Source organism: Pristiophorus japonicus, chromosome 8 (genome assembly GCF_044704955.1).
Source record: "Pristiophorus japonicus isolate sPriJap1 chromosome 8, sPriJap1.hap1, whole genome shotgun sequence".
Taxonomy (NCBI): Eukaryota; Metazoa; Chordata; class Chondrichthyes; family Pristiophoridae; genus Pristiophorus; species Pristiophorus japonicus.
This window is the reverse complement of record NC_091984.1, coordinates 218,324,900-218,351,605: the sequence shown is the minus strand read 5'-3', so window position 1 is coordinate 218,351,605 and position 26,706 is coordinate 218,324,900. Positions and strand designations below refer to the sequence as shown.

General features: G+C 43.8%; 1 protein-coding gene across 3 annotated transcripts in view; it reads left to right on the top strand.

Annotated features, from left to right (window-relative positions):
• LOC139269001 (polyubiquitin-B-like) overlaps window positions 1-26,706 on the top strand; it is a 39,509-nt gene that overhangs the window by 11,053 nt on the left and 1,750 nt on the right. Inside the window, exons 1-6 of one of the 3 annotated variants that reach the window (XM_070887922.1) lie at window positions 8,631-8,773; window positions 9,837-9,959; window positions 11,134-11,596; window positions 15,569-15,570; window positions 19,137-19,599; window positions 23,564-23,565. In XM_070887922.1, the coding sequence (XP_070744023.1) occupies window positions 11,146-11,596; window positions 15,569-15,570; window positions 19,137-19,599; window positions 23,564-23,565 (918 nt within the window). In that variant the 5' untranslated portion in view covers window positions 8,631-8,773; window positions 9,837-9,959; window positions 11,134-11,145. Of the gene's footprint in view, window positions 1-833; window positions 841-8,630; window positions 8,774-9,836; window positions 9,960-11,133; window positions 12,451-15,568; window positions 15,571-19,136; window positions 20,445-23,563; window positions 23,566-26,706 lie in introns of those variants that run through there. The other 2 variants (XM_070887923.1, XM_070887924.1) reach the window with 2 other exon arrangements.

Here is a 26,706-nt window from a genome sequence, read left to right as displayed (position 1 = left end):
TGCTATCTGTATCTCATCGCCAGTTGTTGTGTATGGAGAAAGAGTCAGACTGAACACTGTGAGCTCAAAGTAAAGTGTGACCGTAGTCTTTTATTGCAGGTGCTTCTCCAACCTGTGAAGCCTCCTTAAATAACTGCGCTCCCAAGGGATTATGGGATCCTTTGGGACTCTAGGGGATGAGCCCTCTGGTGGCTGTACAGAGTAAATAAAAGTCTACATATATAACAAAAATAAAGTAAGAACGACTGAGAGTATGGTTTAAAATGCGTTCATGGTAGAATAGCTGAATTAGGCAGAAACACTAAGGTCAGAGAAATTCTCTTAGGAGATAAGAACACCCACAAGATTTATATAGACAGCTCACAGAAACAACAAGAGGAGGCCACGATGTTCCAGCCACAGGAGATAACAGGGACAATGCCTCTTTTAAGCAGAGGGTAGCCATATGTCTGCCAAGGACATTAGTCTGAGAATTAGCCTGGGAAGATGACCTGGAAAAGGGGACAGAGTGTAGTGTAACAAAATTTGCAGATGACACAAAGATTAGTGGGAAAGCGGGTGGTGTAGAGGACATAGAGAGGCTGCAAAGAGATTTAGATAGGTTAAGCGAATGGGCTAAGGTTTGGCAGATGGAATACAATGTCGGAAAATGCGAGGTCATCCACCTTGGGAAAAAAACATTAAAAGGGAATATTATTTGAATGGGGAGAAATTACAACATGCTGCGGTGCAGAGGGACCTGGGGGTCCTTGTGCATGAATCCCAAAAAGTTAGTTTGCAGGTGCAGCAGGTAATCAGGAAGGCAAATGGAGTGTTGGCCTTCATTGCGAGAGGGATGGAGTACAAAAGCAGAGAGGTCCTGCTGCAACTGTACAGGGTATTGGTGAGGCCGCACCTGGAGTACTGCATGCAGTTTTGGTCACCTTACTTAAGGAAAGATATACTAGCTTTGGAGGGGGTACAGAGATGATTCACTAGGCTGATTCCGGAGATGAGGGGGTTACCTTATGATGATAGATTGAGTAGACTGGGTCTTTACTCGTTGGAGTTCAGAAGGATGAGGGCTGATCTTATAGAAACATTTAAAATAATGAAAGGGATAGACAAGATAGAGGCAGAGAGGTTGTTTCCACTGGTCGGGGAGACTAGAACTATGGGGCACAGCCTCAAAATATGGGGGAGCCAATTTAAAACCAAGTTGAGAAGGAACTTCTTCTCCCAGAGGGTTGTGAATCTGTGGAATTCTCTGCCCAAGGAAGCAGTTGAGGCTAGCTCATTGAATGTATTCAAGTCACAGATAGATAGATTTTTAACCAATAAGGGAATTAAGGGTTACGGGGAGCGGGCGGATAAGTGGAACTGAGTCCACGGCCAGATCAGCCATGATCTTTTTGAATGGCGGAGCAGGCTCGAGGGGCTAGATGGCCTACTCCTGTTCCTAATTCTTATATTCTTATGTTCTTATGTTCCCAGAAAACTTACACATAACCTGCAGGGGTTTTTCCCTAGCAACAGTCACCAGAACTGAATGTACCAATGGAATCATTAGAAATTACTGTAACCAATAAAATTAATGTAACTGTGCCACCCAATGAAATTGCCGAAACCTGTATTAACCAATGGAACACTTCGCCGCGTAGTTCCACCATTTTGACTGTATAAGAATATAACGGCATAGCTTGTCCCATGAGATCAGTGTGCAGAGCACTTAGTAACGGTACTGATGAGGCCGGATCTCCCTTGATTAATCAGGTTTTAATAAACAATTCTTTTCTCGATAAAAGACCTTTCGTGTGAGTGTTATATTTTTAATACTCCACAACACACAGCAAATGTGGGGCTTGAACCCACGACCCACTGACAGAGGCGAGAGTGCTGCCACTGTGTCATAGCTGACACTGTGGCCCGATTGTAACTCCAGGTCAATTCCCCGCTCAGGCCCGAGATAAAATTGCAGATGGGTCTCAATGATGTCATTGGGTCGCCACATGCTCCATGTAAAGAAGGACCCTGTTGGCTCCGGGCGTGTGTCTTTGCTGCCTGCTCAGGTCAGCAGGTTAAAATTGCAGATGTTGTGTCATGGCGGCTTTCGGACAGGTAAAAGCTGGGAGGCCTATACGGCCCACCTGCCAGGTTTCTGCGTAGCACGTAGGATTAAAATCACCACCAAGGCTTTACCCCTCTCAGGCCTAGAGGCACTGAGACCAACTGCAGCACCTCAACCACTGCCCCAGCTGTGATCAGCTAACCCAGCACAGATCCTGGTATCAAACCTTCTGCTCTGTATGGCTCTGTAACAAACCAGGTGGTGCATTTATCAGGGGAGATTTGTCAGAAGCAGAGCTTTGAGCTGGGAACACCTATGATTTCTCGGGCTGAAGTGCTGCTCACATTATGTCCCACCCTGTATTTGGGAATCATTTCATCAGAAAGGAAGCCAAATGAAACAAGGTCTGAGTTACAGTTTTGGAATGGGAAAATCCCTTTTTGTCTCATTAACAGGCAGTGAATGACACAGGCAGAGTCTGGCAAAAGACCGTCAGCTGGAGTTCTTTCAAGCAGTGTTTTGGAGCAAAGGGGAGAGGCAGAACTGATTTAAATAACGGAACAGAAATTCCCAGGCAGTACAGCCTGTCACAGCACGCTTAGTCTAGGCAGGGAACTAACTTTGTATATTCCCAACATCTTCTGCTAAAGTCTTGTGTGAATGATAGAGTAATTTAAATTTCTGGTTTCTGCCCAGCTTCATTATTTTCCATTTCCTTTGTTTACCTCTCTCATTTTATTTTTCTTATTAAAAGTTCCATGTCTTCAGTCCCTAGAACATTCTGTCTACTTTAATTCAATTTGGCTTAAAAGTTCTTTCTGGCCACTTATAAGAACATAAGATAAAGGAGCAGGAGAAGGTCATTTGGCACCTCGAGCCTGCTCCGCCATTCAAAAAGATCATGGCTGATCTGATCTTGGCCTTAACTCCACTTCCCTGCCTGTTCGCCAGAACCCTCAACACCCTTATCTTTCAAATATCTGTCAATCTCCATCTTAAATATATTCAATGACCCAGCCTTCACATCTCTCTGGGTTAGAGAATTCCAAAGATTCACAACTGTCGAAGAGAAAAAATTTCTCCTCATCTCTGTTTTAAATGGGCAACCCCTTATTCTGAAACTATGCCTCCTAGTTCTAGATTCCCACACGAGGGGAAACATCCTTTCTGCATCTACCCTGTCAAGCCCCCTCAGAATCATATGTTTCAATAGGATCATCTCTCATTCTTCTAAACTCCAGTGAGTATAGGCCCAACCTGCTCAACCTTTCTTCTTAAGACAACCCCTTCATCTCAGGAATCAACCTCGTGAACCTTCTCTGAACTGTCATGTATTCAACTGTCATTGTAACCCATGTATAAACTGACCTAAGTTGTTCACCGTGAGAATATTGACCACTAGATAGTGAACTTGTGGGAGACATTCCTAACCTGGACTTTCAGGTATACACAGAAACATAGAAACATAGAAAATAGGTGCAGGAGTAGGCCATTCGGCCCTTCGAGCCTGCACCGCCATTCAATGAGTTCATGGCTGAACATGCAACTTCAGTACCCCATTCCTGCTTTCTCGCCATACCCCTTGATCCCCCTAGTAGTAAGGACTACATCTAACTCCTTTTTGAATACATTTAGTGAATTGGCCTCAGCAACTCTCTGTGGTAGAGAATTCCACAGGTTCACCACTCTCTGGGTGAAGAAGTTTCTCCTCATCTCGGTCCTAAATGGCTTACCCCTTATCCTTAGACTGTGACCCCTGGTTCTGGACTTCCCCAACATTGGGAACATTCTTCCTGCATCTAACCTGTCTAAACCCATCAGAATTTTAAACGTTTCTATGAGATCCCCTCTCATTCTTTTGAACTCCAGTGAATACAAGCCCAGTTGATCCAGTCTTTCTTGATATGTCAGTCCCGCCATCCCGGGAATCAGTCTGGTGAACCTTCGCTGCACTCCCTCAATAGCAAGAATGTCCTTTCTCAAGTTAGGAGACCAAAACTGTACACAATACTCTAGGTATGGCGTCACCAAGGCCCTGTACAACTGTAGTAACACCTCCCTGCCCCTGTACTCAAATCCCCTCGCTATGAAGGTCAACATGCCATTTGCTTTCTTAACTGCCTGCTGTACCTGCATGCCAACCTTCAATGACTGATGTACCATGACACCCAGGTCTCGTTGCACTCCCCTTTTCCTAATCTGTCACCATTCAGATAATAGTCTGAGTCTCTGTTTTTTACCACCAAAGTGGATAACCTTACATTTATCCACATTATACTTCATCTGCCAGGTATAAAAGAGGAAACTCCACCCACCTTCATCACTTCAGTGGTGGAATAAAGGTTACTGGTCACAGAGTGACCTTCTCTCAAGTATGGGCCTCGTATGCATTTATACTGTATGGTAAGGACATATCATGAACTGCCTCCAATGCAAGTATAATCCCTCCTTAAATAAGGAGACCAAAACTGCACACAGTAGTCCAGGTGTGGTCTCACTGACACCCTGTACAGTTGTAGCAGGACTTCCTTACCTTTATGCTCCAGCCCCTTGCAATAATGGCCAACATTCCATTCGCCTATCTAATTACTTGCTGTACCTGCATGCTAACTTTTTGTGTTTCATGTAAAATGACCCCCAGATCCCTCTGTACCACAGCATTTTGTAATCTCTCCCCATTTAAATAATAATTTGCTTTTTTATTTTTCCTGCCAAAATGGATAACCTCACATTTTCCCACGTTATATTCCAACTGCCAAATATGTGCCCACTTAATTAGTATATCTATATCCGGTTGCAGATTCTTTGCGTCCTCCTCACAACTTGCTTTCCCGCCTATCTTTGATGCATCAGCAAATATGGCTACATTACATTCGATCCCTTCATCCAAGTCATTAATATAGATTGTAAACAGTTGAGGCCCCAGCACTGATCCAGGAGATCCAAGAGCTAATAGATCGCATGCAGGGTATTTCTGAGCCTTAAACAACAACCCAACTTGGGAGCAGCAAGGCAGCATTACAGATGGCTTAAGGCTGAGGTCCAACAAAATACCCGGGACTTAAAGAACAGATGGAGAAAGCACAGGAAATACAGCAGCTGGCCGACAGCCATGATGTGCAAGGAGTCTTCATCGCAGTCAAGGCCACCTATGGTCCAAACATCCAAGGCGCCACCCCACTACTGGCCAAGAATGGGGAAATACTAGGGCCCGCTGGAAGGAGCCATGTATTTGCGCCAACAGTGCCACTCTGCCATATTTCAGTGCCTGAGCGGGAATTATGTCTGCTCCCGTAGCCTTGTTCTTAAGCTGTCTTATGGCTTTTACTACCTTGTGTAGTGCTGGGGTTTTACTGAGGTGCTGGTCGGTAGTATGCTGCGGGATGGAGTCGAGAGGACTCGAGTCAAAGGCAGAGTCTCGATTGAGGAGATCTTCGCTGGAAGGTGGCCTTGACTGCGATGAAGACTCCTTGCACATCATGGCTGTCGGCCAGCTGCTGTATTTCCTGTGCTTTCTCCATCTGTTCTTTAAGTCCCGGGTATTTTGTTGGACCTCAGCCTTAAGCCATCTGTAATGCTGCCTTTCTGCTCCCAAGTTGGGTTGTTGTTTAAGGCTCAGAAATACTTCGAAGATCTCCTCAATCGAGACTCTGCCTTTGACTCGAGTCCTCTCGACTCCATCCCGCAGCATACTACTGACCAGCACCTCAGTAAAACCCCAGCACTACACGAGGTAGAAAAAGCCATAAGACAGCTTAAGAACAAGGCTACAAGAGCAGATGGAATTCTCGCTGAGGCACTGAAATATGGCAGAGTGGCACTGTTGGCGCAAATACATGGCCTCATCTCTCTCAACTGGAAGGAGGAGAGCATACCGGGAGATCTCAGAAATGCAGTAATTGTGACCATCTTTAAAAAAGGAGACAAGTCCGGCTGCAGCAACTACAGAGGAATCTCCTTGTTATCAGCCACTGCGAAAGTCGTTGCTAGAGTCCTCCTCAACCGTCTTCTCTCTGTGGCTGAGGAGCTCCTCCCGGAGTCACAGTGTGGATTTCGTCCCCTATGGGGCACAACGGACATGATTTTGACAGCATGACAGCTGCAAGAAAAATGCAGCAAACAGCACCAGCCCTTATACATGGCCTTCTTCGACCTTACAAAGGCGTTTGGCACTGTCAACTGCAAGGGTCTATGGAGCGTCCTCTTCCGTTTCGGATGCCCCCATAATTTCATTACAATCCTCCACCTGCTCCATGACGACATGCAGGCCGTGATCCTTACCAACGGATCCATTACAGACCCAATCCACATCCAGACCGGGGTCAAACAGGGCGATGATGTTGCCATGCTCCACCTCACAGTCAACAAGCTCCCCGTTGGAGTGGAACTAAACTACAGAACCAGTGGGAACCTGTTCAACCTTCATCGTCTCCAGGCCAGGTCCAAGTCCACCCAACCTCTGTCGTCGAGCTACAGTACGCAGATGACACCTGTGTCTGCGCATATACAGAGGCTGAACTCCAGGACATAGTTGTTGTATTTAGGCCTCCTGTTCCCCTCCTTTCTTAAATATTGGCGTTACATTTTCAGTTTTCCAATCCGCTGGGATCACTCCAGAATCCAGGGAATTTTAGTAGCCTACAACCAATGCATCTTATTTTTGCCTTTTCCTTTCTTCTGGCATTTGGAGTATTTCCACTTACACCTTGGCTCGGATTTCTCTCTAGATTACTGCCCATTCTCAGGATGGATTTGGGTCGGTAAATTAATAAAAATGGGTTCTTAGTGTGTGCAGCTTCAACATCGACACAAAATATCTACCTGTAATTTTCATCCTCCCAAAGAGTTCAAGTCCCCTTTAAGAGGGACTCAGAGCAGTTTCAATTTCCTTCCCAATGCCTGAACCACCTTTTGTAAATAGGGTCATGTGGGCGTGGCCAGTCCCTCCAAACATCTCCCATATTTTCCAACCCAAATAATAATTGGCACCATATACTGATGGTAGGAGCTGCAGGAAGGAATCCCTGAGGTGGATACCACAGTGAGGGGCCATTTTGTGTGCTGGTACTGCTGGTGGCTGGTGCTACTTTACCTGCATATCTCATTAGTGCTTAGTGCAATGAAGGTGCACCGGACTGATTGCTGGGATGAGGTGATTGTCCTGCGAGGAGAGATTGAGTAGACTGGGCTTATATTCTCTCGTGTTTAGAAGAATGAGAAGTAATCTCATTGAAACATGTAAAATTCTTAAGGGGCTTGACAGGGTTAATTTACATCACTGTTGGCAATGTGAAGTTATCATTGTGTCACCAGCCCTGTCACTGAAAGCCCTTCCATGTCTACACATAGTTAGGTTACCACAGAAAGTATAAAATGCCTTCCAACACAGGGTCCGAGTCAGATTGGCTGGGTGATACTGGGACACTTGATGATAAATGCTTGCTGACTTTCATCCCAGTAAGTTTAATGTTTGTAAGGTGTGTGGTACCATGCTTAAATGATTGCAATTCAATCATTTTTTTTTTAAATTAATGGAATGAATTTGTCTAGTTCTGCTTCTTTTAAAAAAAAACAATTGTTTTAAAAATATTGGGTCGAGATGAAATTTATACGAAGAATAACTGTTCAAACTGACTGCAGCTTCAAACAGGCAGCAGATCTTCCTGAGTCACTGCTCAGCTGATGTCAGGAGGAGCAGCGTCGCGGCCTGGCCCAGCAGGCTGAGCGACCCCCGACCGGGAAGCAGAAGGAGCAGCATGGCGGCATACCACACTAGGGAGCAGCTCGTGCTGGAGCAGGAGAGCAATGGCAGTGAAGAGGGAGGTCACCAAGTTCCAGGTCAGTGATCGGAGCATGGGCAGGTACTGCAGGAGTAGCGAGGTCGGGGCGAAGGAGCGGCGAGAGATTGTAGAGGGATGTGATCAGGGCCCAGGACAGGCATGGGTTCGGGGCCAGAAGAGGCGAGGGCACAGGGGCAACACGGGCCAGCCCACACTGCAATATGTGTGCGCACTAGGTCAGTGCAGCAGAGCAGGTCTCCAGTCATTTTGGTTAACCCTTGCTGCTGGACCAAGACCTAGCTCTGTCTAGCCCGTGTGGTGGCTGGTGTGCAACGGCCACCACACGTTAAAAAAATTCACGCACAGGCATCTTCCACTCTTCAAGAGATGGAATATTGGGTCCTTCATTGAAGCACCTGTGAACTTTTTGACTTGGAAGCAAGTCATCCTCGATTCGAGGGACTGCCTATGATGGTGTTGGAATGTTGTTGTTTTAGATTGTGACATCGGGAAAGAAATTGAAAGAGCAACAAATCCGGGTCCAGAACCTGTTACTGCAGCAAGGTTCCAACTGAGGTCATTCCTCAAACACTGAGGGGATTTTGGGGGAAATGAAAGCAGCTCAGATCTCATTGGTCTGTTCTGATAACAGAACAGGAGGGAGTTAGGCAATCAGAGGGCAGCGGGGCTGTGACGTTCAGAAAGGGGGGTTGAGAACAAAAAGAAACACAGTGAGAGAGATTTGTTTCACAGAGAGAAAAACAGAGAACAGAACAAGACACAGAGCAGTTGAAGCAGAGTTTTATTCGCTAATTCCATCCAGATCTGAGAGATTCTGTGTGGAGAAAAACAGAGAAGACAAACTGCTCAGAAAAGTGAATCAGAAAAGATTCTGCAGATCAACTTTCCTTCAGATTCGCCTGAACTTGTGCTTCCAGCAAGGATTGTGAGTTTATTCTGTCTTTTTGTGCAATCTCAATATTCTATTTCTGGTCTGTAAAACGGGTTGTTCTGAATCTCAGAGTCTCAAGTTTAGAGAAATTATTAATATTCTGCATATGTTCTGTGCTCCCTGTTAGCCAGTCATTCACATTTTCTAATGTTACACAGCTCACTTGAGTCACTCTTGTGGCAGAAGCCCAGTGTTGCAGCTCAGCACCCAGCAGATAGATCTCTGGCGACCTGAATATTTTAACACCAGGTCGGAGCTGCAGTTCCACAAATATTTCTACCTCACATTCTGCCTCATTGACATTACTGTTGGCAATGTGGAGATGGCATTGTGTCACCAGCCATGTCACTGAAACCCCTTCCATGTCTACATATAGTTAGGTTACCACAGAAACTATAAATTGCCTTCCAACATAGAGTCCTAGTCAGAATGGCTGGGTGACTCTGGGATATTTCATGATAAATGTTTGCTGACTTTCATCCCAGTAAATTTAACGTTTGCAAGATGTGTGCTACCATGGTTACATAATTGCAATTCAATCATATTTTAAAAATTAAATTAATGCACCGTGTCTAGTTCTATTTATTTTTAAAACATTACGATTGTTTTATAAAGAAACTATTGGGTCGAGAACAAATATCTATGAGTAATAACTGTTCAAACCGACTGCAGGAATACAGCTTGGAACAGGCAGCAGATCCTCCTGAGTCACTGCTCAGGTGATGTTGGAATGTGGTTTTAGAATGTGGCATCAGGGAGGAAATCGAAAGTGCAACAGATCAGAGCCCAGTCTGAGCTGCTGACTGTGAGCTCATTTCTCAGGCACTGAGAAATTTTTTGGGATATGAAACTTCAACTCGGACCTCATTGGTCTGTGCTGATAACAGAACAGGAGGGAGTTAGCCAATCAGAGGCAGCAGGGCTGTGACATTCAGAAAGTGGGTTTGAGAATAAAAAGTGACAGTGAGAGAGGTTTGTTTAATAGAGAGAGGCACAGAAGAGAATGAACAAGACACAGAACTGTTGAAGCAGAGTTTTATTCGCTAATTCCATCCAGATCTGAGAGATTCTGTGTGGAGAAAAACAGAGAAGACAAACTGCTCAGAAAAGTGAATCAGAAAAGATTCTGCAGATCAACTTTCCTTCAGATTCGCCTGAACTTGTGCTTCCAGCAAGGATTGTGAGTTTATTCTGTCTTTTTGTGGAATCTCAATATTGTGTTTCTGGTCTGTAAAATGGGTTGTTGTGAATCTGAGTCTCAATTTTAGAGAAATTATTAATATTATTTGAACCGCGTCAGAGAATATATAAAAATAATCATTTAATAACTGAAGGCTATTAATTGCTGTTGGAGACAAAGACCTAACGTATATGTGATTCTGTGTTTTTGCTATTTTAACGACGGCGATCAACTGTTTAATACAATGCATCCATCAAGCGTGCATTAACTAATATTACCACGGTAATTTCTTGTCTTGTAAGAGGAGTCTGAGGGAAATTTACATGGGGAGTTCTGAACGGGTTGTTCTCAATTTCAGTGACACTCGCAATTTAAGATCAGTTAATATCCGGTCAATGTGGTCAACATGCAAGAGAAATATAACTGCAAATGTAAATAGTGGATCTGTTGTACGAGAGACGTGAGTTTGAGATGAATCATTTCTGTACAGGACAGATCTTGGCTTTGGGCAGTCTGACAAATCTCATTTCATTAATAGAACGGTGCCTGCAGCAAATGGAGTTATTTTGAAGGAATTGCACACAGTGAAAACCACTGATTGTTTTTCCTGGTTTACAGAGCACTGCTGTTCGTTTATTTAGTATGTTCTGCGCTCCATATTAGCCCATCGTTCACAATTCTAATGTTACACAGCTCACTTGAGTCACTCTTGCAGCTCAGCACCCAACAGATGCCTGACGACCTGAATATTATAATATCAGGTCAGAGTAACAGTTCCACAAATATTTCTACTTCAGACTCTGCCTCATTCAAACAGCTAGGTAGAGATATACCTGAATGGTGAAGATTTGGGAATGTGGGAAAAATGGGTATGTGAGGAGTGGGATAATTGTGGCTGCTTCCAGTTCTGACAAAGTGTTTACATCTGAAACATAAATTTTTCAGCAGTCTGTGGCTTTGTGAGGAGTATTGCTCCGACTGGGAATAAAACATTGATAGGGTGTTTGATTGGGTTGGGATTTGGGAGTATTGCAGGTTCAAAGCACATAATAGATTAGTTCCCTAGATGCTGCCAATGTCTGGTACAAAGTGTTGCCTGTTTAAACTTGTGTTCTCTGACTGATACAGAAAACACAGCGTGCCCGTCACTGACATCCTGTTCATTTCTCAACAGCAATTTGACGAGATGAGACTCCAGGTGAAGTTTATGAACGGTGAGTTTATCGAACTTGAGATCGAACCTTCCATCCAAGTGTCCACTCTCAAGATGAAAATATCTGAAAAGACCGGGGTACCCAAGTTCCAACAGCGTCTGGTGGTGCAGAACGGGAGCAGCGTGGAGCTGAAGGACGACATGAGGCTGTCCGACTACAGCGACGGTATCATGCTGATCGTCAAGAACGAGGAGCGCATGCAGATATTCCTGAAGAACGAGAAGGGGAAAATATCTACACACGAAGTTCTGCCCTCTGAGACTGTTAAGGCTTTTAGAGCACGAGTACAACGGCAGGAGGGAGTCCCACCCAACCAGCAGCGCCTGATGTATGAGGGGAAACAGCTGGAAGATGGTCGGTCGCTCTCCGACTACAACATTCAGTCTCAGGGCACCATCTTTCTCCTGCTACGTCTACGGGGTGGTTAACTCTGAGAGTACAGATATGGAATGAATGTCAAATGTTACAGAAATAACTATTATAAAAATCCATTGATCTTCTTCCTAATGATGCAATTTCTATGAGTTTAACAGTCGCACGGTCAGTAACTTGTCAATGATACTTTGGAGATCATTCTCGTCTTGTCTCCTTTACTATATAATGGTGGAAGGTTCATGGTGACTGAGCAGGCTACTGCCTCCACTCATAACTAGTGAGAGATGTGCTGTACAAGGCATGGGGTGGGAAATTTAAAAAGGGACAGAAAAATATATATTTTTTAAATGTACGAGCAGTCTATTAGACACTGTCCTTTGGGACCTGAAATCAATTAGGCCCAACTTGATGGAGTAAAAGCCCCTCAGCCTGCTGGCTGTCAGGATCCTATATGAAATAGGTTGGGTGAGCCTCAGTGCTGATCTAGTGAGCAGGGGCTCACAGCACGAAAGTGACTCTTAATTCCGTAATGATTAGCAATGTCACTGAGGGATGCAACAAGATGGTTAGTGTGAGAAATGGAGAAATGTCACATTGGTGCAGCAGGGGACACTTCACCTTGTTGACCACAGAAATTTACCCAAAATATTTGTTAAAATAATGAATGGCAAAAATGCTTAACCCAGATTGTCTTTCTTCTTCAGTTAACAGTGATGTTAGATATTCTGCAAGTGATTTCTTTAGTTTTACATTGTGACAGGAGATGTGTATGTGTTCAGTATAGGAATATTTTAGTCAGAGTGCTTAATGTTTTACAGCAACAGAATGTATCAAGCCTGGACTGTGTATGTGTCAAAATATCTAATGTCACCTGAAAATAAAGCTGTTACTTTGGATACAAATCTAAATGCTTTATTGTTGTTCCTGTCTCTTAAACATCTGTAAGTGAATTGTCTGTGAATCCATGTACGTTACATCAGGGATCCATACTTAAAACCAGTTTCAGATGATTTACTCCAACCATGTGTTTATTAAGGAAATGGCAGTGGCTGATGCACTGAGGCACCTAGTAACAGTGTCTTGGAATCAATGAAGAGAAACGCAAACACTTAGAGACATATAAACATAGAAAATAGGTACAGGCCATTCGGCCCTTCGAACTTGCACCAACATTCAATATGATCATGGCTGATCATGCAACTTCAGTAACCCACTCCTGCCTTCTCTCCATACTCCCTGATCCCTTCAGCCTTAAGGGCCACTTCTAACTCCCTTTTGAATATATCCAACAAACTGGACTCAACAACTTTCTGTGGTAGAGAATTCCACAGGTTCACAATTCTCTGGGTGAAAAAGTTTCTCCTTATCTCGGTCCTATATGGCTTACCCCTTAGCCTTAGACTGTGACCCCTGGTTCTGGACTTCCCCAACATCGGGAACATTCTTCCTGCATCTAACCTGTCCAATCCCGTCAGAATTTTACATGCTTCTATGAGATCCCCTCTCATTCTTCTAAATTCCGGTGAATATAAGCCAAGTCGATCCAGTCTTTCTTCATATATCAGTCCTGCCAACTCGGGAATCAGTCTGGTGAACCTTCGCTGCACTCCCTCAATAGCAAGAATGTCCTTCCTCAGATTAAGAGACCAAAACTGCATACAATACTCAAGTTGTGATCTTACCAAGGCCCTGTACAACTACAGCAAGATCTCCCTGCTCCTGTACACAAATCCTCTCGCTATGAAGGCCAAGGTGCCATTTGCTTTTTTAACTGCCTGCTGTACCTGCATGCAAAACTACACCAGCTCTATAGTCTGTACAGTTTACTTTTTCGTTTAAGCTAGTGGATCACCAATGGCATTCATCATGAATGATCCGAAATTTGATCAAATCTAATTTGAAGGGAAACACACCACAAACTGAACAAAGCTGTCACACAGGCCCAATTCTTATTTCAATTGCACCCTATAAATGTAAGCAATTGTGGCGATAAGGAGCTGAAAAGTAGGCAGAGTTCAGTTCTGCTGGAAGTCCGCCCACATTGTGAATGTCATCAATGAATGGCACAGGAAGCTATTCCCAAAAACAGGACCTTCACTGTAAAATGATAATGCACAGCAACTGTGGGGCTTGAACCCACGGCCCACTGACCGAGGCGAGAGTGCTGCCACTGTGTCATAGCTGACACTGTGGCCCGATTGTAACTCCAGGTCAATTACCCGCTCAGGATCGAGTTAAAATTTCAGTCGGGTCTCAATGATGTCATTGGGTCGCCACATGCTCCATGTAAAGAAGGACCCTGTTGGCTCCGGGCGTTTGTCCTTGCTGCCTGCTCAAGAGAGCAGGTTAAAATTGCAGATGCTGTGATCATGGCGGCTTTCGGACAGGTAAGAGCTAGGGAGGTTTTTACAGCCCATCTGCCCGGATTCTGCTTAGCGAGTAGGATTGAAATTGCCACCAAGGCTTTTTCCCTCTCAGGCCTAGAGGCACTGAGGCCAACTGCAGCACCCCAATCGCTGCCTCAGCTGCGATCAGCTAACGCAGCACAGATCCTGGTATCAAACCTTCTGCTCTGTATGGCTCTGTAACAAACCGGGTGGTGCACTTATCAGGGAAGAGTTGTCAGAAGCAGAGCTTTGAGCTGGGAATACCTATGATTTCTCAGGCTGAGGTGCTGCTCACATTATGTCCCACCCTGTATTTGTGAATCATTTCATCAGAAAGGAAGGCAAAATGAAACAAGGTCTGAGCTACTGTGTTTGGAATGGGAAAATCCCTTTTTGTCTCATTTACACAGAGTGAACGACACAGGCTGACTGGAATTTCCAAGCAGACACGCCCACTGACAAACTACCAAATGATCGCGAGTTCTTTCAAGCAGTATTTTGGAGCAAAGGGGAGAGGCAGAACTGATTTAAGTAACGGAACAGGAATCTCCTGGGGAGGTTAAGTTACATTCACCAAATAACCTGCCACTAAAGAGAGGAATAAGATTTTCCAGTTACAGTAAGATATTCTTTCAACTATACTTTGTATATTCATGACATCTTCTACTAAAGTCTTGTGTGAATTATAGAATAATTCAAATTTCTGGTTTCTGCCCAGCTTCATTATTTTCCATTTACTTTGTTTTACTCGCATTTTATTTTTCTCATTAAAAGTTTCATGTTTTCACAGTGTCTAGAACATTCTGTCTACTTTAATTCAATTTTTTTTTAAAGTTATTTCAGGTCACTTATTTTTGCCTTTTTTCTTCTAGATTTTGGAGAATTTACTCTTTGTATTCCACTTACACCTTGGCCCGGATTTCCCTCCAGATTACTGCCCTTTCTTGGGGTAGATTTGGGAAGGTAAATTGATAAAAATGGGTTCTTAGAGGCTGCTGCTTCAACTTCGCCACAAAATATCTACCTGTAATTTTCATCCTCCCAAAAGGGTTCAAGTCCCTTTAAGAGGGAGCTTGATCCACCTTATGTAAATAGGGTCCTGTGGGTGTGGCCAGTCCCTCCAAACATCTCCCGTAATTTCCACCACCATATAAGTGAAGGTAGGAGCTGCAGGAAGGAATCCCTGAGGTGGATACCACAGTGAGGGGCCATTTTGTGTGCTGGTACTGCTGGTGGCTGGTGCTACTTTACCTGCATATCTCGTTAGTGCTTAGTGCAATGAAGGCGCACCGGACTGATTGCTGGGATGAGGTGATTGTCCTGCAAGGAGAGATTGAGTAGACTAGACTTATATTCTCTCGTGTTTAGAAGAATGAGAAGTAATCTCATTGAAACATGTAAAATTCTTAAGGGGCTTGACAGGGTTAATTTACATCACTGTTGGCAATGTGAAGTTATCATTGTGTCACCAGCCCTGTCACTGAAAGCCCTTCCATGTCTACACATAGTTAGGTTACCACAGAAAGTATAAAATGCCTTCCAACACAGGGTCCAAGTCAGATTGGCTGGGTGATACTGGGACACTTGGTAAATGATTGCTGACTTTCATCCCAGTAAGTTTAATGTTTGTAAGGTGTGTGGTACCATGCTTAAATGATTGCAATTCAATCATTTTTTTTTTAAATTAATGGAATGAATTTGTCTAGTTCTGTTTCTTTTAAAAAAAAAACAATTATTTTAAAAATATTGGGTCGAGATGAAATGTATACGAATAATAACTGTTCAAACTGACTGCAGCTTCAAACAGGCAGCAGATCTTCCTGAGTCACTGCTCAGCTGATGTCGGGAGGAGCAGCGTCGTGGCCTGGCCCAGCAGAAGGGGAGCAGAAGGAGCAGCATGGCGGCATACCACACTAGGGAGCAGCTCGTGCTGGAGCAGGAGAGCAACGGCAGTCACCAAGTTCCAGGTCAGTGATCGGAGCATGGGCAGGTACTGCAGGAGTAGCGAGGTCAGGGCGAAGGAGCGGCGAGAAATTGTAGAGGGATGTGATCAGGGCCCAGGAGAGGCGAGGGCACAGGGGCAGCACGGGCCAGCCACACTGCAATATGTGAGCGCACTAGGTCCGTGCAGCAGAGCGGGTCTCCAGTCGTCTTGGTTAACCCTTGCCGCTGGACCAAGACCTAGCTCTGTCTAGCCCGTGTGGTGGCTGGTGTGCAACGGTCACCACACATTAAAAAAATTCACGCACAGGCATCTTCCACCGTTCAAGAGATGGAATATTAGGTCCTTCATTGAAACACCTGTGAACTTTTTGACTTGGAAGCAAGTCATCCTCGATTCGAGGGACTGCCTATGATGGTGTTGGAATGTTGTTGTTTTAGATTGTGGCATCGGGAAAGAAATTGAAACAGCAACAAATCCGGGCCCAGAACCTGTTACTGCAGCAAGGTTCCAACTGAGGTCATTCCTCAAACACTGAGGGGATTTTGGGGGAAATGAAAGCAGCTCAGATCTCATTGGTCTGTTCTGATAACAGAACAGGAGGGAGTTAGGCAATCAGAGGGCAGCGGGGCTGTGACGTTCAGAAAGGGGGGTTGAGAACAAAAAGAGACACAGTGAGAGAGATTTGTTTCACAGAGAGAAAAACAGAGAGACAGAACAAGACACAGAGCAGTTGAAGCAGAGTTTTATTCGCTTATTCCATCCAGATCTGAGAGATTTTGGGTGGAGAAAAACAGAGAAGACAAACTGCTCAGAAAAGTGAATCAGAAAAGATTCTGCAGATCAACTTTCCTTCAGATTCGCCTGAACTTGTGCTTCCAGCAAGGATTGTGAGTTTATTCTGTCTTTTTGTGCAATCTCAATATTCTATTTCTGGTCTGTAAAACGGGTTGTTCTGAATCTCAGAGTCTCAAGTTTAGAGAAATTATTAATATTCTGCATATGTTCTGTGCTCCCTGTTAGCCAGTCATTCACATTTTCTAATGTTACACAGCTCACTTGAGTCACTCTTGTGGCAGAAGCCCAGTGTTGCAGCTCAGCACCCAGCAGATAGATCTCTGGCGACCTGAATATTTTAACACCAGGTCGGAGCTGCAGTTCCACAAATATTTCTACCTCAGATTCTGCCTCATTGACATTACTGTTGGCAATGTGGAGATGGCATTGTGTCACCAGCCATGTCACTGAAACCCCTTCCATGTCTACATATAGTTAGGTTACCACAGAAACTATAAATTGCCTTCCAACATAGAGTCCTAGTCAGAATGGCTGGGTGACTCTGGGATATTTCATGATAAATGTTTGCTGACTTTCATCCCAGTAAATTTAACGTTTGCAAGATGTGTGCTACCATGGTTACATAATTGCAATTCAATCATATTTTAAAAATTAAATTAATGCACCGTGTTTAGTTCTATTTCTTTTTAAAACATTACGATTGTTTTATAAAGAAACTATTGGGTCGAGAACAAATATCTATGAGTAATAACTGTTCAAACCGACTGCAGGAATACAGCTTGGAACAGGCAGCAGATCCTCCTGAGTCACTGCTCAGGTGATGTTGGAATGTGGTTTTAGAATGTGGCATCAGGGAGGAAATCGAAAGTGCAACAGATCAGAGCCCAGTCTGAGCTGCTGACTGTGAGCTCATTTCTCAGGCACTGAGGGGATTTTTTGGGATATGATACTTCAACTCGGACCTCATTGGTCTGTGCTGATAACAGAACAGGAGGGAGTTAGCCAATCAGAGGCAGCAGGGCTGTGACGTTCAGAAAGTGGGTTTGAGAATAAAAAGTGACACAGTGAGAGAGGTTTGTTTAATAGAGAGAGGCACAGAAGAGACTGAACAAGAGCAGTTGAAGCAGAGTTTTATTCGCTAATTCCATCCAGATCTGAGAGATTCTGTGTGGAGAAAAACAGAGAAGACAAACTGCTCAGAAAAGTGAATCAGAAAAGATTCTGCAGATCAACTTTCCTTCAGATTCGCCTGAACTTGTGCTTCCAGCAAGGATTGTGAGTTTATTCTGTCTTTTTGTGGAATCTCAATATTGTGTTTCTGGTCTGTAAAATGGGTTGTTGTGAATCTGAGTCTCAATTTTAGAGAAATTATTAATATTATTTGAACCGCGTCAGAGAATATATAAAAATAATCATTTAATAACTGAAGGCTATTAATTGCTGTTGGAGACAAAGACCTAACGTATATGTGAATCTGTGTTTTTGCTATTTTAACGAAGGCGATCAACTGTTTAATACAATGCATCCATCAAGCGTGCATTAACTAATATTACCACGGTAATTTCTTGTCTTGTAAGAGGAGTCTGAGGGAAATTTACATGGGGAGTTCTGAACGGGTTGTTCTCAATTTCAGTGACACTCGCAATTTAAGATCAGTTAATATCCTGTCAATGTGGTCAACATGCAAGAGAAATATAACTGCAAATGTAAATAGTGGATCTGTTGTACGAGAGACATGAGTTTGAGATGAATCATTTCTGTACAGGACAGATCTTGGCTTTGGGCAGTCTGACAAATCTCATTTCATTAATAGAACGGTGCCTGCAGCAAATGGAGTTATTTTGAAGGAATTGCACACAGTGAAAACCACTGATTGTTTTTCCTGGTTTACAGAGCACTGCTGTTCGTTTATTTAATATGTTCTGCGCTCCATATTAGCCCATCGTTCACAATTTTAATGTTACACAGCTCACTTGAGTCACTCTTGCAGCTCGGCACCCAGCAGATGCCTGACGACCTGAATATTATAACATCAGGTCAGAGTAACAGTTCCACAAATATTTCTACTTCAGACTCTGCCTCATTCAAACAGCTAGGTAGAGAAATACCTGAATGGTGAAGATTTGGGAATGTGGGAAAAATTGGTATGTGAGGAGTGGGATAATTGTGGCTGCTTCCAGTTCTGACAAAGTGTTTACATCTGAAACATAAATTTTTCAGCAGTCTGTGGCTTTGTGAGGAGTATTGCTCCGACTGGGAATAAAACATTGATGGGGTGTTTGATTGGGTTGGGATTTGGGAGTATTGCAGGTTCAAAGCACATAATAGATTAGTTCCCTAGATGCTGCCAATGTCTGGTACAAAGTGTTGCCTGTTCAAACTTGTGTTCTCGGACTGATGCAGAAAACACAGCGTGCCCGTCACTGACGTCCTGTTCATTTCTCAACAGCAATTTGACGAGATGAGACTCCAGGTGAAGTTTATGACCGGTGAGTTTATCGAACTTGAGATCGATCCTTCCATCCAAGTGTCCACTCTCAAGATGAAAATATCTGAAAAGACCGGGGTACCCAAGTTCCAACAGCGCCTGGTGGTGCAGAACGGAAGCAGCGTGGAGCTGAAGGACGACAGGAGGCTGTCCGACTACAGTGTCTATCCCAGCGACGGTATCATGCTGATCGTCAAGAACGAGGAGCGCATACAGATATTCCTGAAGAACGACAAGGGGAAAATATCTACACACGAAGTTCTGCCCTCTGAGACTGTTAAGGCTTTTAGAGCACGAGTACAACGGCAGGAGGGAGTCCCACCCAACCAGCAGCGCCTGATGTATGAGGGGAAACAGCTGGAAGATGGTCGGTCGCTCTCCGACTACAACATTCAGTCTCAGGGCACCATCTTTCTCCTGCTACGTCTTCGGGGTGGTTAACTCTGAGAGTACAGATATGGAATGAATGTCAAATGTTACAGAAATAACTATTATAAAAATCCATTGATCTTCTTCCTAATGATGCAATTTCTATGAGTTTAACAGTCGCACGGTCAGTAACTTGTCAATGAGATCATTCTCGTCTTGTCTCCTTTACTATATAATGGTGGAAGGTTCATGGCGACTGAGCAGGCTACTGCCTCCACTCATAACTAGTGAGAGATGTGCTGTACAAGGCATGGGGTGGGAAATTTAAAAAGGGACAGAAAAATATATATTTTTTAAATGTACGAGCAGTCTATTAGACACTGTCCTTTGGGACCTGAAATCAATTAGGCCCAACTTGATGGAGTAAAAGCCCCTCAGCCTGCTGGCTGTCAGGATCCTATATGAAATAGGTTGGGTGAGCCTCAGTGCTGATCGAGTGAGCAGGGGCTCACAGCACGAAAGTGACTCTTAATTCCGTAATGATTAGCAATGTCACTGAGGGATGCAACAAGATGGTTAGTGTGAGAAATGGAGAAATGTCACATTGGTGCAGCAGGGGACACTTCACCTTGTTGACCACAGAAATTTACCCAAAATATTTGTTAAAATAATGAATGGCAAAAATGCTTAACCCAGATTGTCTTTCTTCTTCAGTTAACAGTGATGTTAGATATTCTGCAAGTGATTTCTTTAGTTTTACATTGTGACAGGAGATGTGTATGTGTTCAGTATAGGAATATTTTAGTCAGAGTGCTTAATGTTTTACAGCAACAGAATGTATCAAGCCTGGACTGTGTATGTGTCAAAATATCTAATGTCACCTGAAAATAAAGCTGTTACTTTGGATACAAATCTAAATGCTTTATTGTTGTTCCTGTCTCTTAAACATCTGTAAGTGAATTGTCTGTGAATCCATGTACGTTACATCAGGGATCCATACTTAAAACCAGTTTCAGATGATTTACTCCAACCATGTGTTTATTAAGGAAATGGCAGTGGCTGATGCACTGAGGCACCTAGTAACAGTGTCTTGGAATCAATGAAGAGAAACGCAAACACTTAGAGACATATAAACATAGAAAATAGGTGCAGGCCATTCGGCCCTTCGAACCTGCACCACCATTCAATATGATCATGGCTGATCATGCAACTTCAGTACCCCACTCCTGCCTTCTCTCCATACTCCCTGATCCCTTTAGCCTTAAGGGCCACTTCTAACTCCCTTTTGAATATATCCAACAAACTGGACTCAACAACTTTCTGTGGTTGAGAATTCCACAGGTTCACAATTCTCTGGGTGAAAAAGTTTCTCCTTATCTCGGTCCTATATGGCTTACCCCTTAGCCTTAGACTGTGACCCCTGGTTCTGGACTTCCCCAACATCGGGAACATTCTTCCTGCATCTAACCTGTCCAATCCCGTCAGAATTTTACATGTTTCTATGAGATCCCCTCTCATTCTTCTAAATTCCGGTGAATATAAGCCAAGTCGATCCAGTCTTTCTTCATATATCAGTCCTGCCAACTCGGGAATCAGTCTGGTGAACCTTCGCTGCACTCCCTCAATAGCAAGAATGTCCTTCCTCAGATTAAGAGACCAAAACTGCACACAATACTCAAGTTGTGATCTTACCAAGGCCCTGTACAACTACAGCAAGATCTCCCTGCTCCTGTACACAAATCCTCTCGCTATGAAGGCCAACGTGCCATTTGCTTTCTTAACTGCCTGCTGTACCTGCATGCAAAGCTACACCAGCTCTATAGTCTGTACAGTTTACTTTTTCGTTTAAGCTAGTGGATCACCAATGGCATTCATCATGAATGATCCAAAATTTGATCAAATCTAATTTAAAGGGAAACACACCACGAACTGAACAAAGCTGTCACACAGGCCCAATTCTTATTTCAATTGCACCCTATAAATGTAAGCAATTGTGGCAATAAGGAGCTGAAAAGTAGGCAGAGTTCAGTTATGCTGGAAGTCCGCCCACATTGTAAATGTCATCAATGAATGGCACAGGAAGCTATTCCCAAAAACAGGACCTTCACTGTAAAATGATAATGCACAGCAACTGTGGGGCTTGAACCCACAGCCCACTGACCGAGGCGAGAGTGCTGCCACTGTGTCATAGCTGACACTGTGGCCCGATTGTAACTCCAGGTCAATTACCCGCTCAGGCTCGAGTTAAAATTTCAGTCGGGTCTCAATGATGTCATTGGGTCGCCACATGCTCCATGTAAAGAAGGACCCTGTTGGCTCCGGGCGTTTGTCCTTGCTGCCTGCTCAAGAGAGCAGGTTAAAATTGCAGATGCTGTGATCATGGCGGCTTTCGGACAGGTAAGAGCCAGGGAGGTTTTTACAGCCCATCTGCCCGGATTCTGCTTAGCGAGTAGGATTGAAATTGCCACCAAGGCTTTTTCCCTCTCAGGCCTAGAGGCACTGAGGCCAACTGCAGCACCCCAATCGCTGCCTCAGCTGCGATCAGCTAACGCAGCACAGATCCTGGTATCAAACCTTCTGCTCTGTATGGCTCTGTAACAAACCGGGTGGTGCACTTATCAGGGAAGAGTTGTCAGAAGCAGAGCTTTGAGCTGGGAATACCTATGATTTCTCAGGCTGAGGTGCTGCTCACATTATGTCCCACCCTGTATTTGTGAATCATTTCATCAGAAAGGAAGGCAAAATGAAACAAGGTCTGAGCTACTGTGTTTGGAATGGGAAAATCCCTTTTTGTCTCATTTACACAGAGTGAACGACACAGGCTGACTGGAATTTCCAAGCAGACACGCCCACTGACAAACTACCAAATGATCGGGAGTTCTTTCAAGCAGTATTTTGGAGCAAAGGGGAGAGGCAGAACTGATTTAAGTAACGGAACAGGAATCTCCTGGGGAGGTTAAGTTACATTCACCAAATAACCTGCCACTAAAGAGAGGAATAAGATTTTCCAGTTACAGTAAGATATTCTTTCAACTATACTTTGTATATTCATGACATCTTCTACTAAAGTCTTGTGTGAATTATAGAATAATTCAAATTTCTGGTTTCTGCCCAGCTTCATTATTTTCCATTTACTTTGTTTTACTCGCATTTTATTTTTCTCATTAAAAGTTTCATGTTTTCACAGTGTCTAGAACATTCTGTCTACTTTAATTCAATTTTTTAAAAAAGTTATTTCAGGTCACTTATTTTTGCCTTTTTTCTTCTAGATTTTGGAGAATTTACTCTTTGTATTCCACTTACACCTTGGCCCGGATTTCCCTCCAGATTACTGCCCTTTCTTGGGGTAGATTTGGGAGGGTAAATTGATAAAAATGGGTTCTTAGAGGCTGCTGCTTCAACTTCGCCACAAAATATCTACCTGTAATTTTCATCCTCCCAAAAGAGTTCAAGTCCCCTTTAAGAGGGAGCTTGATCCACCTTATGTAAATAGGGTCCTGTGGGTGTGGCCAGTCCCTCCAAACATCTCCCTCAATTTCCACCACCATATAAGTGAAGGTAGGAGCTGCAGGAAGGAATCCCTGAGGTGGATACCACAGTGAGGGGCCATTTTGTGTGCTGGTATTGCTGGTGGCTGGTGCTACTTTACCTGCATATCTCGTTAGTGCTTAGTGCAATGAAGGTGCACCGGACTGATTGCTGGGATGAGGTGATTGTCCTGCGAGGAGAGATTGAGTAGACTAGACTTATATTCTCTCGTGTTTAGAAGAATGAGAAGTAATCTCATTGAAACATGTAAAATTCTTAAGGGGCTTGACAGGGTTAATTTACATCACTGTTGGCAATGTGAAATTATCATTGTGTCACCAGCCCTGTCACTGAAAGCCCTTCCATGTCTACACATAGTTAGGTTACCACAGAAAGTATAAAATGCCTTCCAACACAGGGTCCGAGTCAGATTGGCTGGGTGATACTGGGACACTTGGTAAATGATTGCTGACTTTCATCCCAGTAAGTTTAATGTTTGTAAGGTGTGTGGTACCATGCTTAAATGATTGCAATTCAATCATTTTTTTTTTTTAATTAATGGAATGAATTTGTCTAGTTCTGTTTCTTTTAAAAAAAAACAATTGTTTTAAAAATATTGGGTCGAGATGAAATGTGTACGAATAATAACTGTTCAAACTGACTGCAGCTTCAAACAGGCAGCAGATCTTCCTGAGTCACTGCTCAGCTGATGTCGGGAGGAGCAGCGTCGCGGCCTGGCCCAGCAGGCTGAGCGACCCCCGACCGGGGAGCAGAAGGAGCAGCATGGCGGCATACCACACTAGGGAGCAGCTCGTGCTGGAGCAGGAGAGCAACGGCAGTCACCAAGTTCCAGGTCAGTGATCGGAGCATGGGCAGGTACTGCAGGAGTAGCGAGGTCAGGGCGAAGGAGCGGCGAGAAATTGTAGAGGGATGTGATCAGGGCCCAGGAGAGGCGAGGGCACAGGGGCAGCACGGGCCAGCCCACACTGCAATATGTGAGCGCACTAGGTCCGTGCAGCAGAGCGGGTCTCCAGTCGTCTTGGTTAACCCTTGCCGCTGGACCAAGACCTAGCTCTGTCTAGCCCGTGTGGTGGCTGGTGTGCAACGGCCACCACACATTAAAAAAATTCACGCACAGGCATCTTCCACCCTTCAAGAGATGGAATATTAGGTCCTTCATTGAAACACCTGTGAACTTTTTGACTTGGAAGCAAGTCATCCTCGATTCGAGGAACTGCCTATGATGGTGTTGGAATGTTGTTGTTTTAGATTGTGGCATCGGGAAAGAAGTTGAAACAGCAACAAATCCGGGCCCAGAACCTGTTACTGCAGCAAGGTTCCAACTGAGGTCATTCCTCAAACACTGAGGGGATTTTGGGGGAAATGAAAGCAGCTCAGATCTCATTGGTCTGTTCTGATAACAGAACAGGAGGGAGTTAGGCTATCAGAGGGCAGCGGGGCTGTGACGTTCAGAAAGGGGGGTTGAGAACAAAAAGAGACACAGTGAGAGAGATTTGTTTCACAGAGAGAAAAACAGAGAGACAGAACAAGACACAGAGCAGTTGAAGCAGAGTTTTATACGCTTATTCCATCCAGATCTGAGAGATTTTGGGTGGAGAAAAACAGAGAAGACAAACTGCTCAGAAAAGTGAATCAGAAAAGATTCTGCAGATCAACTTTCCTTCAGATTCGCCTGAACTTGTGCTTCCAGCAAGGATTGTGAGTTTATTCTGTCTTTTTGTGCAATCTCAATATTCTATTTCTGGTCTGTAAAACGGGTTGTTCTGAATCTCAGAGTCTCAAGTTTAGAGAAATTATTAATATTCTGCATATGTTCTGTGCTCCCTGTTAGCCAGTCATTCACATTTTCTAATGTTACACAGCTCACTTGAGTCACTCTTGTGGCAGAAGCCCAGTGTTGCAGCTCAGCACCCAGCAGATAGATCTCTGGCGACCTGAATATTTTAACACCAGGTCGGAGCTGCAGTTCCACAAATATTTCTACCTCAGATTCTGCCTCATTGACATTACTGTTGGCAATGTGGAGATGGCATTGTGTCACCAGCCATGTCACTGAAACCCCTTCCATGTCTACATATAGTTAGGTTACCACAGAAACTATAAATTGCCTTCCAACATAGAGTCCTAGTCAGAATGGCTGGGTGACTCTGGGATATTTCATGATAAATGTTTGCTGACTTTCATCCCAGTAAATTTAACGTTTGCAAGATGTGTGCTACCATGGTTACATAATTGCAATTCAATCATATTTTAAAAATTAAATTAATGCACCGTGTTTAGTTCTATTTCTTTTTAAAACATTACGATTGTTTTATAAAGAAACTATTGGGTCGAGAACAAATATCTATGAGTAATAACTGTTCAAACCGACTGCAGGAATACAGCTTGGAACAGGCAGCAGATCCTCCTGAGTCACTGCTCAGGTGATGTTGGAATGTGGTTTTAAAATGTGGCATCAGGGAGGAAATCGAAAGTGCAACAGATCAGAGCCCAGTCTGAGCTGCTGACTGTGAGCTCATTTCTCAGGCACTGAGGGGATTTTTTGGGATATGATACTTCAACTCGGACCTCATTGGTCTGTGCTGATAACAGAACAGGAGGGAGTTAGCCAATCAGAGGCAGCAGGGCTGTGACGTTCAGAAAGTGGGTTTGAGAATAAAAAGTGACACAGTGAGAGAGGTTTGTTTAATAGAGAGAGGCACAGAAGAGTCTGAACAAGAGCAGTTGAAGCAGAGTTTTATTCGCTAATTCCATCCAGATCTGAGAGATTCTGTGTGGAGAAAAACAGAGAAGACAAACTGCTCAGAAAAGTGAATCAGAAAAGATTCTGCAGATCAACTTTCCTTCAGATTCGCCTGAACTTGTGCTTCCAGCAAGGATTGTGAGTTTATTCTGTCTTTTTGTGGAATCTCAATATTGTGTTTCTGGTCTGTAAAATGGGTTGTTGTGAATCTGAGTCTCAATTTTAGAGAAATTATTAATATTATTTGAACCGCGTCAGAGAATATATAAAAATAATCATTTAATAACTGAAGGCTATTAATTGCTGTTGGAGACAAAGACCTAACGTATATGTGAATCTGTGTTTTTGCTATTTTAACGAAGGCGATCAACTGTTTAATACAATGCATCCATCAAGCGTGCATTAACTAATATTACCACGGTAATTTCTTGTCTTGTAAGAGGAGTCTGAGGGAAATTTACATGGGGAGTTCTGAACGGGTTGTTCTCAATTTCAGTGACACTCGCAATTTAAGATCAGTTAATATCCTGTCAATGTGGTCAACATGCAAGAGAAATATAACCGCAAATGTAAATAGTGGATCTGTTGTACGAGAGACATGAGTTTGAGATGAATCATTTCTGTACAGGACAGATCTTGGCTTTGGGCAGTCTGACAAATCTCATTTCATTAATAGAACGGTGCCTGCAGCAAATGGAGTTATTTTGAAGGAATTGCACACAGTGAAAACCACTGATTGTTTTTCCTGGTTTACAGAGCACTGCTGTTCGTTTATTTAATATGTTCTGCGCTCCATATTAGCCCATCGTTCACAATTTTAATGTTACACAGCTCACTTGAGTCACTCTTGCAGCTCGGCACCCAGCAGATGCCTGACGACCT